General features: G+C 48.6%; 1 protein-coding gene across 1 annotated transcript in view; it reads right to left on the bottom strand.

The window, feature by feature from the left end:
• Nucleotides 1–7,675, bottom strand: part of LOC133361548 (coxsackievirus and adenovirus receptor-like) — an 18,148-nt gene extending 10,473 nt beyond the window's left edge. Inside the window, exons 1-3 of the mRNA XM_061580474.1 lie at nt 7,591–7,675; nt 5,911–6,038; nt 4,969–5,164 (exon numbers count right to left, since the gene is read on the bottom strand). Coding sequence (XP_061436458.1) covers nt 4,969–5,164; nt 5,911–6,038; nt 7,591–7,669 — 403 coding nt within the window. The 5' untranslated portion in view covers nt 7,670–7,675. The remainder of the gene's footprint in view (nt 1–4,968; nt 5,165–5,910; nt 6,039–7,590) is intronic.
• Between the last annotated feature and the right edge of the window lie 7,325 nt (nt 7,676–15,000).

The following is a 15,000-nucleotide window of genomic DNA, read 5'->3' as shown; positions in this document are numbered from 1 at the left end:
TTTCGCGACCGATATCATCCGTAAGAGGTTTTTAGGTGAGATCGCGTAAATATTAAAACCCTCCACCACCCGGCACGGCCAACTAGTGAGGGTTGTCACGTAAACACAACGTGACAATTCGTCACTAGCACAGCACTAGTGTGTAGTGTATAGTGTAGTGTGTAGTGTATAGTGTAGTGTATAGTGTAGTGTGTAGTGTATAGTGTGTAGTGTAGTGTATAGTGTAGTGTGTAGTAGTGTGTAGTGTATAGTGTAGTGTATAGTGTAGTGTATAGTGTAGTGTGTAGTGTAGTGCAGTGTATAGTGTAGTGTATAGTGTAGTGTATAGTGTAGTGTGTAGTGTAGTGTATAGTGTAGTGTGTAGTGTAGTGTGTAGTGTAGTGTATAGTGTAGTGTATAGTGTAGTGTATAGTATTGTATAGTGTAGTGTATAGTGTAGTGTATAGTGGAGTGTATAGTGTAGTGTATAGTGTAGTGTATAGTGTAGTGTGTAGTGTATAGTGTAGTGTATAGTGTAGTGTATAGTAGTGTATAGTGTAGTGTAGTGTGTAGTAGTGTATAGTGTAGTGTATAGTGTAGTGTGTAGTGTAGTGTAGTGTGTAGTGCAGTGTATAGTGTAGTGTATAGTAGTGTATAGTGTAGTGTATAGTGTAGTGTATAGTGTAGTGTATAGTAGTGTAGTATACAGTAGTGTAGTGTATAGTGTAGTGTATAGTAGTGTATAGTGTGGTGTATAGTGTAGTGTATAGTGTAGTGTACTAGTACAGCACTAGTGTATAGTGTAGTGTATAGTGTAGTGTATAGTGTAGTGTATAGTAGTGTAGTGGCATAGTAGTGTATAGTGTAGTGTATAGTGTAGTGTATAGTGTAGTGTAGAGTGTAGTGTATAGTGTAGTGTATAGTGTAGTGTATAGTAGTGTATAGTGTAGTGTATAGTGTAGTGTATAGTAGTGTATAGTGTAGTGTATAGTGTAGTGTATAGTAGTATATAGTGTAGTGTATAGTAGTGTATAGTGTAGTGTATAGTGTAGTGTATAGTAGTGTATAGTAGTGTATAGTGTAGTGTATAGTGTAGTGTATAGTAGTGTATAGTGTAGTGTATAGTGTATAGTGTAGTGTGTATAGTAGTGTATAGTGTAGTGGCATAGTAGTGTATAGTGTAGTGTATAGTGTAGTGTATAGTGTAGTGTATAGTGTAGTGTGTAGTGTATAGTGTAGTGTATAGTGTAGTGTATAGTGTGTAGTGTATAGTGTAGTGTGTAGTGTAGTGTATAGTGTATAGTAGTGTATAGTGTAGTGTATAGTAGTGTAGTGTATAGTGTAGTGTATAGTGTAGTGTATAGTGTAGTGTATAGTGTATAGTAGTGTATAGTGTAGTGTATAGTCTAGTGTATAGTGTAGTGTGTATAGTAGTGTATAGTAGTGTAGTGTATAGTAGTGTATAGTGTAGTGTATAGTGTAGTGTATAGTAGTGTAGTGGCATAGTAGTGTATAATGTAGTGTATAGTGTAGTGTATAGTGTAGTGGCATAGTAGTGTATAGTGCAGTGTATAGTGTAGTGTACAGTAGTGTATAGTGTAGTGTATAGTGTAGTGTATAGTGTAGTGTATAGTAGTGTAGTGTATAGTGTAGTGTATAGTAGTGTATAGTGTAGTGTATAGTGTATAGTAGTGTAGTGTATAGTGTAGTGTATAGTAGTGTATAGTGTAGTGTATAGTGTATAGTAGTGTAGTGTATAGTATAGTGTATAGTAGTGTATAGTGTAGTGTATAGTAGTGTATAATGTAGTGTATAGTAGTGTATAGTGTAGTGTATAGTGTAGTGTGTAGTAGTGTATAGTGTAGTGTATAGTATTGTATAGTGTAGTGTATAGTGTAGTGTGTAGTAGTGTATAGTGTAGTGTATAGTGTAGTGTATAGTGTAGTGTATAGTGTAGTGTACTAGTACAGCACTAACCGGTGTGTTGGAGAGCAAAGCCACAACATTTACAATCCGAGTTCGACGCGCTCTGTGCGCTACGGTACGAAAGAAGTTCAACGTACAATTCGCAGAGACCCACAACACCCAGACCCAGAGACCCGCAGAGACCCACAGAGACCCACAGAGACCCACAGAGACCCACAGAGACACTCACAGAGACCCACATAGACCCGCAGAGACCCACAGAGACCCACAGAGACACTCACAGAGACCCACAGAGACCCACAGAGAGCCGCAGAGACCCACAGAGACACTCACAGAGACCCACAGAGACACTCACAGAGACCCACATAGACCCGCAGGCACAGAGACCCACAGAGACCCAAAGAGAACCACAGAGACCCACAGGCACAGAGACACTCACAGAGACCCACAGAGACCCACAGAGAACCGCAGAGACCCGCAGGCACAGAGACACTCACAGAGACCCACAGAGACCCACAGAGACACTCACAGAGACACTCACAGAGACCCACAGAGACACTCACAGAGACCCACAGAGACCCACAGAGACCCGCAGAGACCCACAGAGACACTCACAGAGACCCACACGTGCGTGTGCGTGCGTGTGCGTGCGTGTGCGTGAGTGTGCGTGAGTGTGCGTGCGTGTACGTGCGTGTGCGTGCGTGTGCGTGCGTGTATGTGAGTGTGCGTGCGTGTGCGTGAGTGTGCGTGCGTGTATGTGCGTGTACGTGCGTGTACGTGCGTGTACGTGCGTGTGCGTGAGTGTGCGTGCGTGTGCGTGCGTGTATGTGAGTGTGCGTGCGTGTGCGTGAGTGTGCGTGCGTGTATGTGCGTGTACGTGCGTGTGCGTGCGTGTGCGTGCGTGTACGTGCGTGTACGTGCGTGTACGTGCGTGTGCGTGAGTGTGCGTGCGTGCGCGTGCGTGTGCGTGCGTGTACGTGCGTGTACGTGCGTGTACGTGCGTGTACGTGAGTGTGCGTGCGTGTGCGTGAGTGTGCGTGCGTGTACGTGAGTGTGCGTGCGTGTGCGTGCGTGTACGTGCGTGTACGTGCGTGTGCGTGCGTGTGCGTGCGTGTACGTGAGTGTGCGTGTGCGTGAGTGTACGTGCGTGTACGTGCGTGTGCGTGCGTGTGCGTGAGTGTACGTGCGTGTGCGTGAGTGTGCGTGAGTGTACGTGCGTGTACGTGCGTGTGCGTGCGTGTGCGTGTACGTGCGTGTACGTGCGTGTGCGTGCGTGTGCGTGCGTGTACGTGCGTGTACGTGCGTGTGCGTGCGTGTGCGTGCGTGTACGTGCGTGTACGTGCGTGTGCGTGCGTGTACGTGCGTGTGCGTGCGTGTGCGTGTACGTGCGTGTACGTGCGTGTACGTGTACGTGCGTATACATGCGTGTACGTGCGTGTACGTGCGCGCGCGTGTGTACGTGCGTGTACGTGCGTGTGCGTGCGTGCGTACATGTACGTGCGTGCGTATACATGCGTGCGTGTACGTGCGTGCGTGCACGTGTGTCTGCGTGCGTACGTGTACGTGCGTGTACGTGCGTGCACGTGCGTGCGTGTACGTGCGTGCGTGTACGTGCGTGTACGTGCGTGCACGTGCGTGCGTGTACGTGCGTGTACGTGCGTGCGTACGTGTACGTGCGTGTGCGTGCGTGTGCGTGCGTGTACGTGCGTGTACGTGCGTGTACGTGCGTGTACGTGCGTGTACGTGTACGTGCGTATACATGCGTGTACGTGCGTGTACGTGCGTGTACGTGCGTGTACGTGTACGTGCGTATACATGCGTGTACGTGCGTGTACGTGCGTGTGTACGTGCGTGTAGGTGCGTGTGCGTGCGTGCGTACGTGTACGTGCGTGCGTATACATGCGTGCATGTACGTGCGTGCACGTGTGTCTGCGTGCGTACGTGTACGTGCGTGCGTGTACGTGCGTGCGTGTACGTGCGTGCACGTGTGTCTGCGTGCGTACGTGTACGTGCGTGCGTATACATGCGTGCGTGTACGTGCGTGCGTGCACGTGTGTCTGCGTGCGTACGTGTACGTGCGTGCGTGTACGTGCGTGTGCGTGCGTGTACGTGCGTGCGTGTACGTGCGTGTACGTACGTGCGTGTACGTGCGTGCGTGTACGTGCGTGCGTGTACGTGCGTGTACGTGCGTGCGTGCGTGTACGTGCGTGTACGTGCGTGTACGTACGTGCGTGTACGTGCATGCGTGTACGTGCGTGTACGTGCGTGCGTGTACGTGCGTGTGCGTGCGTGTACGTGCGTGTACGTACGTGCGCGTGCGTGTACGTGCGTGCGTGTACGTGCGTGTACGTGCGTGTACGTGCGTGTACGTGCGTGCGTGTACGTGCGTGTACGCGCGTACGTGTACGTGCGTGTACGTGCGTGCGTGCACGCACGTATACGTGCGTGCGCGTGCGTGCGTGTGCGTACGTGTACGTGCGTGTACGTGCGTGCGTGTACGTGCGTGTACGTGCGTGTACGTGCGTGTGCGTGCGTGTGCGTGCGTGTACGTGCGTGTACGTGCGTGCGCGTGCGTGTGCGTGCGTGTGCGTGCGTGTACGTGCGTGCGTGTGCGTGCGTGTGCGTGCGTGGTGCGTGCGTGTACGTGCGTACGTACGTGCGTGCGCGTGCGTGCGTGTGCGTGCGTGTACGTGCGTGTACGTGCGTGTGCGTGTGCGTGAACGTGCGTGCGCGTGCGTGCGTGCGCGTGCGTGTACGTGCGTGTACGTGCGTGTGCGTGTGCGTGAACGTGCGTGCGCGTGCGTGCGTGTACGTGCGTGCGTGTGTGTGCGTGCGTGCGCGTGTGTGCGTGCGTGTACGTGCGTGTGCGTGCGTGTACGTGCGTGCACGTACGTGCGTGTACGTGCGTGCGTGCGCGTGCGTGTACGTGCGTGCGTGCACGTGCGAGCGTGCGCGTGCGTGTACGTGCGTGCGTGTACGTGCGTGTACGTGCGTGTACGTGTACGTGCGTGCACGTGCGTGCGTGCGCGTGTGTACGTGCGTGTGTGTGCGTGCGCTCGTCACCCAGCACGATGAGCTTGACGGACACCTGCTGGATGAAAGCGCCGAACTTGACTTTGCACGTGTAGAAGCCGTAGTCTCGCGTCTGCACCCCGACGATCTCCAGCGACGCGTCCCGCCGCGTCACGTTGCGGGCGAAGCGCATGCGGGACGCGTACTCCGGGTAGACGTGCTCCACGCCCCTGACGTACGTGGCCAACTGGGGATAGGGGGACGGACAACAAGTATAACCCGTAAACACAAAGTTGTTCACTATAAATCCTTTATATGCGTGGCGTCGGCTAGAGTCCTCTCGTCCTCTGGCTTGAGATGGCTGCCACCTATGGGTCAGGTGATTGTCTGCCACCATTAAGCAATTGGTAATTACATATTTAATTTGTTTTCCCTAAACAGTGTAAAATTTTTGATACATTTTTCACGAACATTAATTGTCACGCACAACAAGTCTGTGTAGCAAAATGTCAGCTCGATTGGATCACGGGAAGTGGGTTAAAAAACGACCGAAAGATTTGCACGACGTGTCCGAGAGAGAGAGAGAGAACGCGTCCAGCGCGGAGACGGAGCCGCGAGACTTTGTGTCGTCAAGGTGCGGAACGGGTCGTCGTTGTTGTTGTTGTCGTTGTGGTCGCACTGCACGATTGAGAGAGGTGGTGGTGGTGGTGGTGGTGGCGGCGGTGGTGGCGGTGATGGTGGTGATGGCGGTGGCGGTGGTGGCGGTGATGGCGGCGGTGGTGGTAGTGGTGGCGGTGGTGGCGGCGGTGGTGGCGGCGGTGGTGGTGGTGGCGGCGGTGGTAGCGGTGGCGGTGGCGGCGGTGGTGGTGGTGGTGGCGGTGGCAGCGGTGGCGGTGGTGGCGGTGGTGGCGGCGGCTTTCATCCAGCAGTGACACAAGCAGCTCAGCACATTCTCTGCGTGTGCGATGGGTTCTCTGTCTCTCTCTCACTCACATGGATGTTGGTGGTGGGCATCTGCATGAACCACTCCACGTCCAGGTGTTCAGTGGGCGCCGGATCGACCGTCCAGGTGCAGCCCAGCAGCACCGTCTCGCCCTCCGCTTTCTCTACCCACGAGACGGCTGCCAAGGGGAGGGGGGGTGGTGGTGACACGGTTGTGAAGTAATGTCTTCAAGAGTCACGTAAATGTTTTTGTGTTTCTCTGTTAGCGCCACAAACACGTCGGAGTTGTGGTAGATTTACCCGCACAGGCTCACTCAGAGAAGCATAGACTCACACAGAGACCCGTAGACTCACACAGAGACCCGTAAACTCACACAGAGACCCACAGACTCACACAGAGACCCCTAGACTCACACATGTACCCATTGACTCACTCAGAGAAGCATAGACTCACACAGTGACCCGTAGACTCACACAGAGACCCACAGACTCACACAGACCCACAGACTCACACAGATACCCATAGACTCACACAAAGACCCACAGACTCACACAGAGACCCATAGACTCACACAGAGACCCATAGACTCAGAGACACACAGACTCACACATATACCCACAGACTCACACAGAGACCCATATACTCACACAGAGACCCATAGACTCACACAGAGACCCATATACTCACACAGTGACCCATATACTCACACAGTGACCCATATACTCAGAGACCCACAGACTCACACAGTGACCCATATACTCACACAGAGACCCATAGACTCACACAGAGACCCATAGACTCACACAGAGACCCATATACTCACACAGAGACCCATAGACTCACACAGAGACCCATAGACTCACATAGAGACCCACAGACTTACACAGACACCCGTAGACTCACACAGAGACCCACACACTCACACAGAGACCCATAGACTCACACAGAGACCCACAGACTCACACAGAGACCCACAAACTCACACAGAGACCCACAGACTCACACAGAGACCCACAGACTCACACAGAGACCCACAGACTCACACAGAGACCCATAGACTCACACAGAGACCCACAGACTCACACAGAGACTCACAGACTCACACAGAGACCCACAGACTCACACAGAGACCCATAGACTCACACAGAGACCCATAGACTCACATAGAGACCCACAGACTTACACAGACACCCGTAGACTCACACAGAGACCCACACACTCACACAGAGACCCATAGACTCACACAGAGACCCACAGACTCACACAGAGACCCACAAACTCACACAGAGACCCACAGACTCACACAGAGACCCACAGACTCACACAGAGACCCACAGACTCACACAGAGACCCATAGACTCACACAGAGACCCACAGACTCACACAGAGACTCACAGACTCACACAGAGACCCACAGACTCACACAGAGACCCATAGACTCACACAGAGACCCACAGACTCACACAGAGACCCACAGACTCACACAGAGACCCATACCCAGGCGCTAACCACTGCACCACCGCTCCCCGTCACCGCAGCAGCTCGTGTGCCAGGCTAGGTTCACTTTGAGACATCGAACCCCCCTCACAACAGATCCGCACCGCCCCCCCCCCCCACCACCGTTACCAACAGCGCTCGTGCCAGGCTAGGTGCACTTGGCAACGGAACAAACACGTCACACAAAAACAAAGAATAAGATGTCACGAGTCACCAGACAGACGCCGACTCACCGCCCGTGGCGACCTCCATCAACAACAGCAACAACAACAACAGCAGCGCAGAGCGAGACATCAACAACGCGGCCGCCATTGCTCTCGTCTCGCGCCGTGACGTCACGGGGCGAGGTTCCGGTGGATTCACCCCCCACCCACAAGCCCCGCCCCTCGCGCCGTGACGTCACGGGGCGAGGGGCGGGGTTCCGGTGGATTCACCCCCCAACCCACAAGCCCCGCCCCTCGCTCCGTGACGTCACGGGGCGAGGGGCGGGGTTCCGGTGGATTCACCCCCCAACCCCCTCCGCTCTGAACGCCCCTCCCCTTTCCCTCGGCAAGGTTAAAGGTCAAAAGCAACCGAGTCGACCTTTAACCCTTGTACCCTGAGCCCGTACGAATGACCAGATTGCAGGGTAACTGCTGGGGTGCCACTACTACACATGGACACGGTGTAGAACAGTTCGATTTAAAGCTTCTTTCGTGACTGCAGGGATTCATCTTCTTGGTTCTTTCGGTAAAGTCATCACGTAGAAGGGAAGTAATAAAATGAAAATAAAACATAATTATTTTATTATGTTTTATTTTTATTATTTTATTACTTCCATTCTATGTGACTTTAACGAAAGAACCAAGAAGATTATTTTATTATGTTTTGTTTTTATTATTTTATTACTTCCATTCTACGTGACTTTAACGAAAGAACCAAGAAGAAGGTGTACAACAGGTGGATGCTTGCTAGAGCGCTGCATTCATGTTTTTAAATAAAAGGGAAATTTGTGAATGTGTCCGAAATGTTTAGCATATTTCGATTTAAAGCTTTTTTCGTGACTGCAGGGATTCATCTTCTTGGTTCTTTCGGTAAAGTCACGTAGAAGCGAAGTAATAAAATAATAAAAATGCAACATAATAAAATAAAATAATTCTCAGAATTATTTGATTTTATTATGTTTTATAATAAAATAATAAAAATAAAACATAATAAAATCAAATAATTCTCAGAATTATTTGATTTTATTATGTTTTATTTTTATTATTTTCAAATAATTCTCAGAATTATTTGATTTTATTATGTTTTATTTTTATTATTTTAATAATAAAAATAAAACATAATAAAATCAAATAATTCTCAGAATTATTTGATTTTATTATGTTTTATTTTTATTATTTTATTACTTCCCTTCTACGTGACTTTACCTAAAGAACCAAGAAGATGTTTAGCATACTTCCCAACATGCAACAAACTTGACATTTGGCACGTGGATAGCTTCCAGACTGTACACAATGCAAAAAGTATAAAAATAGACTTTTGTATTTTTGGGGGGGCGGGGGGGCGCAATAATGGATATATTTTGCACGGCAAGTGAGCGGTGACATTAGTGACGTCACATTAGTGACGTCACATCGGTGACGTCACATCGGTGATGTCACCCGCATGCGTCACGCAGTGTGCCTGATGACGTCACCCCCCCCACCCTCCCCGTACGGTCGTAAGCGCGCAAGCAAGCAAGTGAACTTCATATAAAGGATTAAAAAAACGAACCCGTAGAAACAAAGTTTTTCACTCTAAATCCTTTATATGCGTGGCGGCTAGAGTCCTCTCGTCCTCTGGCTTGAGATGGCTGCCACCTATGGGTCAGATGATTGTCTGCCAGTATTAAGCAATTGGTAATTAAATATTTTAAAAAAATTCCCTAAACAGTGTAAATTTTGGAAAAAAAAATTTTCACGAACATTAATTGTCTGTCACAACGAGTCTGTGTGCAAAATGTCAGCTCGATTGGATCACGGGAAGTGGGTTAAAAAACGACCGAAATATTTGCACGGTCCTAAGCAAGCAAGTGAACTTAATATAACGGATTTAAAAGAGCAACAGAGCTGAGACAAATAGGGGGGGGGGGGGGCAAGCGGAGCCCCTTGGAGAAACAGCGACAGTCAAGAGGGCTGCAAGGAGGAGGAGGGGCGGGGGAAGTGGCGGTGACCGAACGAGACGGCAGAGATGCGCACGAGAGAGATCGGGACTGCAGCCAGGAAAGTTGGGTGCCCAAAATGCCGAGACGGAGAGAGAGACAAGAGTAGGGGTGGTCGACCGTGTCAAAAAAAGCTGAGGGGGGGGGGCATGTAGAGAGCAGGGACGGTTTCTTCATTAGGGCGATTGGGCGACGCACCACCAATGTCATTCAACCACAGAGTGACGCGAGCCGTCACTGCAGCCTCTGGATATAGTCCAATCGGCGTCATGTCACGTTCTGTGGAGTACCGCCTCTTTTTGGGCGATTTCACTCCGGCTGAGAATCGCCCCGAGTGTTCCCATAGACTTACATTCAAAGATGTTTTTTTTCGAACGGCGGGCGCTGCAATGCATTCTCTACGGCTTCCGGGACGGCTCGCCCTAACGTGCTTACGTCATCATACGTAAGCACGTTTCATCTCACAATATAATTTGTCGCCACCTAGTGGAATCTTTAATAAAATAAACTTGAGTGGATTGTAATAATAGTGAGTATAGAAACAAACAAGGAGATGTATTGTAAGAGTCACTTTATTTTTCATTAATATTAAAGAAGTGAAGTTGCCTTTACATGCTTAAGCTGTTAATTTATCCATTGCATGGGTGGACCTTATCCTTATCAATCATCCAGACATTTGCCCCCCCTGAGAGATTTTGCAGGAGCCGCCACTGATAGAGAGCGATGCAAAATATGCCACCGCGTGCATGCTTATGAAATTATTACACAAACCCCCTGCCACTACCCCCCCAACCTCCCCGATAAAAATTATAATCAAACGGTACCTATGAACACGACGCAAATCCTGATGCAGGTTTCAGGCTCTAAAAATTAGCGGCTGTTCTTCATAACCTGGGGTGCATCACGCTGCAGTGCCTGTGGGTGCGAGATGCCCTTTCTGTATTGTTAGGTTTTTTTCACATAGGTAAAAACATTAAAAAGTAAAATAAAATAAAAATCACGACGTTTCGGAGGCAACACAAGCTTCCGTCTTCAGGTGGAACCGTCACAGCCACGACAGCCGTATCAAGTGAATGAGAGATTGCAGGAGCTACCACTCCGTTTATATAATGGTTATATAAACGGATATATAATGGTTATATAAACGGAGTGGTAGCTCTTGCAATCTCTCATTTATTTGATACAGCTATATGTACTTGATACGGCTGTCGTGGCTGTGACGGTTCCACCTGAAGACGGATGCTTGTGTTGCCTCCGAAACGTCGTGATTTTTATTTTATTTTACTTTTTAATGTTTTTACCTACACGGTGACTTTACCGAAAAAACCTAAGGATATGAATCATTGCAGTCACGAAAGCTTCAAATCTAGAACCTCCTTCCCGACACGCAACACGTAACTCCGTCACAATCGCGCTCCAGAATCCCACCTGGATTTCGTGGTGGTTTCCGTGCTGTCTCCACCCCCCCCCCCGCACCCCCCACACATTTTTGAATATTATTATTACGTAAAACAACCTAAACAACACAAAATAGATTGCTTGCCGTGTCATCGCACTTGCAGCATCACGTTTGTCGTCCACTCATTGATATGCTATTTTTTAAAATCCTTTATATTAAGTTCGCTTGCTTGCTTACGACCGTGCAAATCTTTCGGTCGTTTTTTAACCCACTTCCCGTGATCCAATCGAGCTGGCATTTTCCACACAGACTCGTTGTGCCAGACAATTATTGTTCGTGAAAAAAAATTCCCAAAATTTTACACTTTTTAGGCAAAAAAAAATTATTTTACATATATTCAAAAGAACTCATTCTTGGCTTTGGCTGAATGTCAGAGTGTAAGAGCTCAGAGCGTAACCCCTCCACAGGCCGTGGCGGAGTAGCGCAGTTGGTAGCGCCCTCGCTTCCCATGCCAAAGGTCGCGGGATCGATCCCCGCGTCCTCCACAGGCGAATATATTTTTAAATCCTTTATATTAAGTTCGCTGCCACGCATATAAAGGATTTATAGTGAAAAACTTTGTTTTTACGGGTTATGCTTATTCTCTAACCCCCTCCTTCTCTCTGCCTCCGCCCCCCTCTGTCTATTTAAGGCCTCGCCACAGAGACGATCACCCCTCTCTGTACCTGTGTTACTCTCTCTCTCTCTGTGTATCTTGGTGATGTCTGTCTGCTGATATGTCTGTCTGTGGTTTTCTGGTTAGATTCTATGTAGCTATTTCATTATACCTGACGATGATTGCTTGTGTTGCAATCGAAACGTCGTAGTATGCTATTATTTAATTTGTTATTTTATCTTTAGACGTGACTTAACCGAAAGAACCAAATAATAATTCCTGCAGTCACGAAAGTTCTAAAATTAACACAAAATATACATCCAATTGTATCAAGTGCAAGGGCATCATTGGGTATTCGTGAAAAGAACGAGGTTTGGTAAGGGATGCACCAGGGCTTCCCAAAATTGTCTCGGTCTTGTGGTACTGGGCGCAGTCAGGATACCCTCTGAGTGTCCGTACTTTTATGTTTTTTTGCAAAACCTTAAAGAAAAGAACCCCGCCACAAAGAACAAGGAATGAAGATCCGAAGCCGGCGGTGTCTCTCTGCACCCTTCGGCGGTCTGTTTCCACCTTTTGTCATCATCTTCGTCAGCCAAACCTCCACTTCCTCCCCCTCTCCTGCCGGAAAAAACAACAATTACCGTCGTTGAGACTGACTGAGCAAGCGGCCACACACACGTGTGGCTCGCTGTTGATAATTGGTTTTTTACCCTTCTATCTGGCGTCATCTGGTCCAACACCATGTGAGACTAGGCTCTAAGGAAAGCTGTCTCGGGTGTGGACCAATCAACTTCAAGGACAGTGCATACATTATCAGAGTTATGTTCTTTTGTTTGCATTATGACTGCAGGTATTGTGGTCTATGCAAACATGACTCCTTGTAAAAAGGTGTCAATTTTGTTGCCAGATAGAAGGGTAAAACACCAATTATCATATTTTTACTGGCAAATGAGGTTCCCATAGTGTAGATGCTTGCCCCGAGCTCTCATACTCTGATGGTGCGTTGTCTTTGATTTGTGCGCCTTTTGGCGTCATCTGGTCCAACCCATGTGAGACTAGGCTCTAAGGAAAGCTGTCTCGGGTGTGGACCAATCAAATTCAAGGACAGTGCATACATTTTCAGAGTTGTGTCTTTTGTTTGTATTATGACCGCAGGTATTGTGGTCAATGCAAACATGACTCCTTGTAAAAAGGTGTCAGTTTTGTTGCCAGATAGAAGGGTAAAACACCAATTATCATATTTTTACTGGCAAATGAGGTTCCCATAGTCTGGCTCGCTGTTGTTTGTAAACAAACGACAGGAAATTTGGCCCTTACAAAATAATTGGCGCGGAAGGGGGAAATCGGCCGTGGCCGTGTTTGATCGCCACCCGAGTTTTTGTGTTCGTGACCAGATTAAAAAAAAAATTTTTGGTCGGAACCCCATTTGGTCGCGGTCCGAAGCGTTCGTGACCAGAGGTTCTACCGTACTGACTGCCGCAGACACAGCTCGGTTTGTCGACGCCGGAGTATTGGATTGCAGGGATCATAATCCTTCAAAGATTGGATTAGATCACAAATATTATGTGCTGTGTTAAATCGAACTTGAATTTTGTGTTCTTAGGTTTTTTCGGTAAAGTCACCGTGTAGGTAAAACATCAAAATTAATAAAAATAAAATAAAGATCACGACGTTTCGGAGGCAACACAAGTCTCCGTCATCAGGTGGGACAGTCACAGCCGGATTAGCTGCATCAAGTGAGGCAATGATTCAAGATGCTTTTTAAGGGATTACATCTTGAATCCCTGCCTCACTTGATGCAGCTAATCCAGCTGTGACGGTCCCACCTGATGACGGAGACTTGTGTTGCCTCCGAAACGTCGTGATCTTTATTTTATTTTTATTAATTTTGATGTTTTACCTACACGGTGACTTTACCGAAAAAACCTAACAATATGAATCCTTGCAGTCACGAAAGCTTCAAATCTAGAATTGAATTTTGTGTTTGCTCATGTTATTATTATTATTGTTTTGGTGACCTCTGCTACGTATGGCAAGGTGATGGTTTTGATTGGGTCCTCCGGATGGTTATTTCCCGAACGGTTTTGGGGTGATGGCTTTACGGATTGTGTCGTCTGAATATCCATTCATCTTGAGAGCTTGGTGTACGTGTTCCAGTTCACTGGCTAGGTGTAGAGTTTTGATGAGGGAATTATTCTGGGAAGGATTGTGGTGGGAGTCAGGTTTTAGATATGCATCCGTATGGGCGGCTTTCCTGTAGACAGTGTCCCATTGAACCATCTGATCTCCTTTCGATGAAAACATCCAAGAACGGTAGCTTGCCATCCTTTTCCACCTCCGTGGTGAATTTGATGGCTGGGGTGTATGGAGTTGATGTGGTTGAGGAATTTGCCCCGGCGCTGATCGGCCATGTGGCCAGATGACGAACGTGTCATCCACGTAGCTCTTCCACAAGGACGGACGTAGAGTGGATGCATGGATGGCATCCGTCTAAAAAAATTCCATGAAAACATTTGCTAGAACTCGAGATAATGGAGAACCCATTGGGGTACCTTCAACTTGTTGGTGAGGCAGTGTCTCACCCGGGCCGGTACATCAGCATTCAGTCCTCGTTGGACCAAATCTTCAATGCTTGTGTAACGGGTTCCGGAGACACTTGTAGAGGTAACTTCTTTATTACAATACAACACTCCAACAGTCCTGATACTCTGTTACAGCCTAGGTACACAGCCTAGCTACACAGCCTAGATACTCTACTCTGGCTACGCTCTGGACTCGCCCTCACAAGGCCGTAGCGTCGGGAGTTCCAGAGTCCCAGCGCTGGCTCTCACAGCATCCCAGGGTCTTCAGATGACTGGTCGTGGGTCTTGGGTCTTGAGTTACAACTGGGCCCCGATCGTCCAGGGAGCTCTCCTTTTATGCCTCGTCCGACGAGGGGTGGGGCCGTGTGCGCCACCAGACGTCCCACAGAGCACACACAGCCCCCCCCCCCCGTTGGCGGCGCCAAAAAGGCTTAAGCGCCTGGGAACCCAGCGCCTGGCGCCCAAAGGCTTAAAAGCGTCTGGACCCCCTGGGAACCCAGTGCCTGGCGCCCAGAGGCTTACGCGTCTGGACCCACCTGGGAACCCAGAGCCTACAGCAGCCCCTCCCTTCTTATGTCACTACACTTGCAATGGTTAAATTTCGATTCAAAGCTTTCGTGACTGCAGGGATTCATCTTCTTGGTTCTTTCGGTAAAGTCACGTAGAAGGGAAGTAATAAAATAATAAAAATAAAACATAATAAAATAAAATAATTCTCGCGACGTTTCGGCTACAACGCAAGCAGCCGAAACGTCGTGAGAATTATTTTATTTTATTATGTTTTATTTTTATTATTTTATTACTTCCCTTCTACGTGACTTTACC

The sequence above is a fragment of the Lethenteron reissneri genome, unplaced genomic scaffold, assembly GCF_015708825.2.
Source record: "Lethenteron reissneri isolate LAM-NWPU_2019-01 unplaced genomic scaffold, ASM1570882v1 scaffold_1133, whole genome shotgun sequence".
Classification (NCBI taxonomy): domain Eukaryota; kingdom Metazoa; phylum Chordata; class Hyperoartia; order Petromyzontiformes; family Petromyzontidae; genus Lethenteron; species Lethenteron reissneri.
The sequence above is the reverse complement of the archived record's forward strand: the minus strand, read 5'-3'. Positions and strand labels throughout refer to the sequence as shown.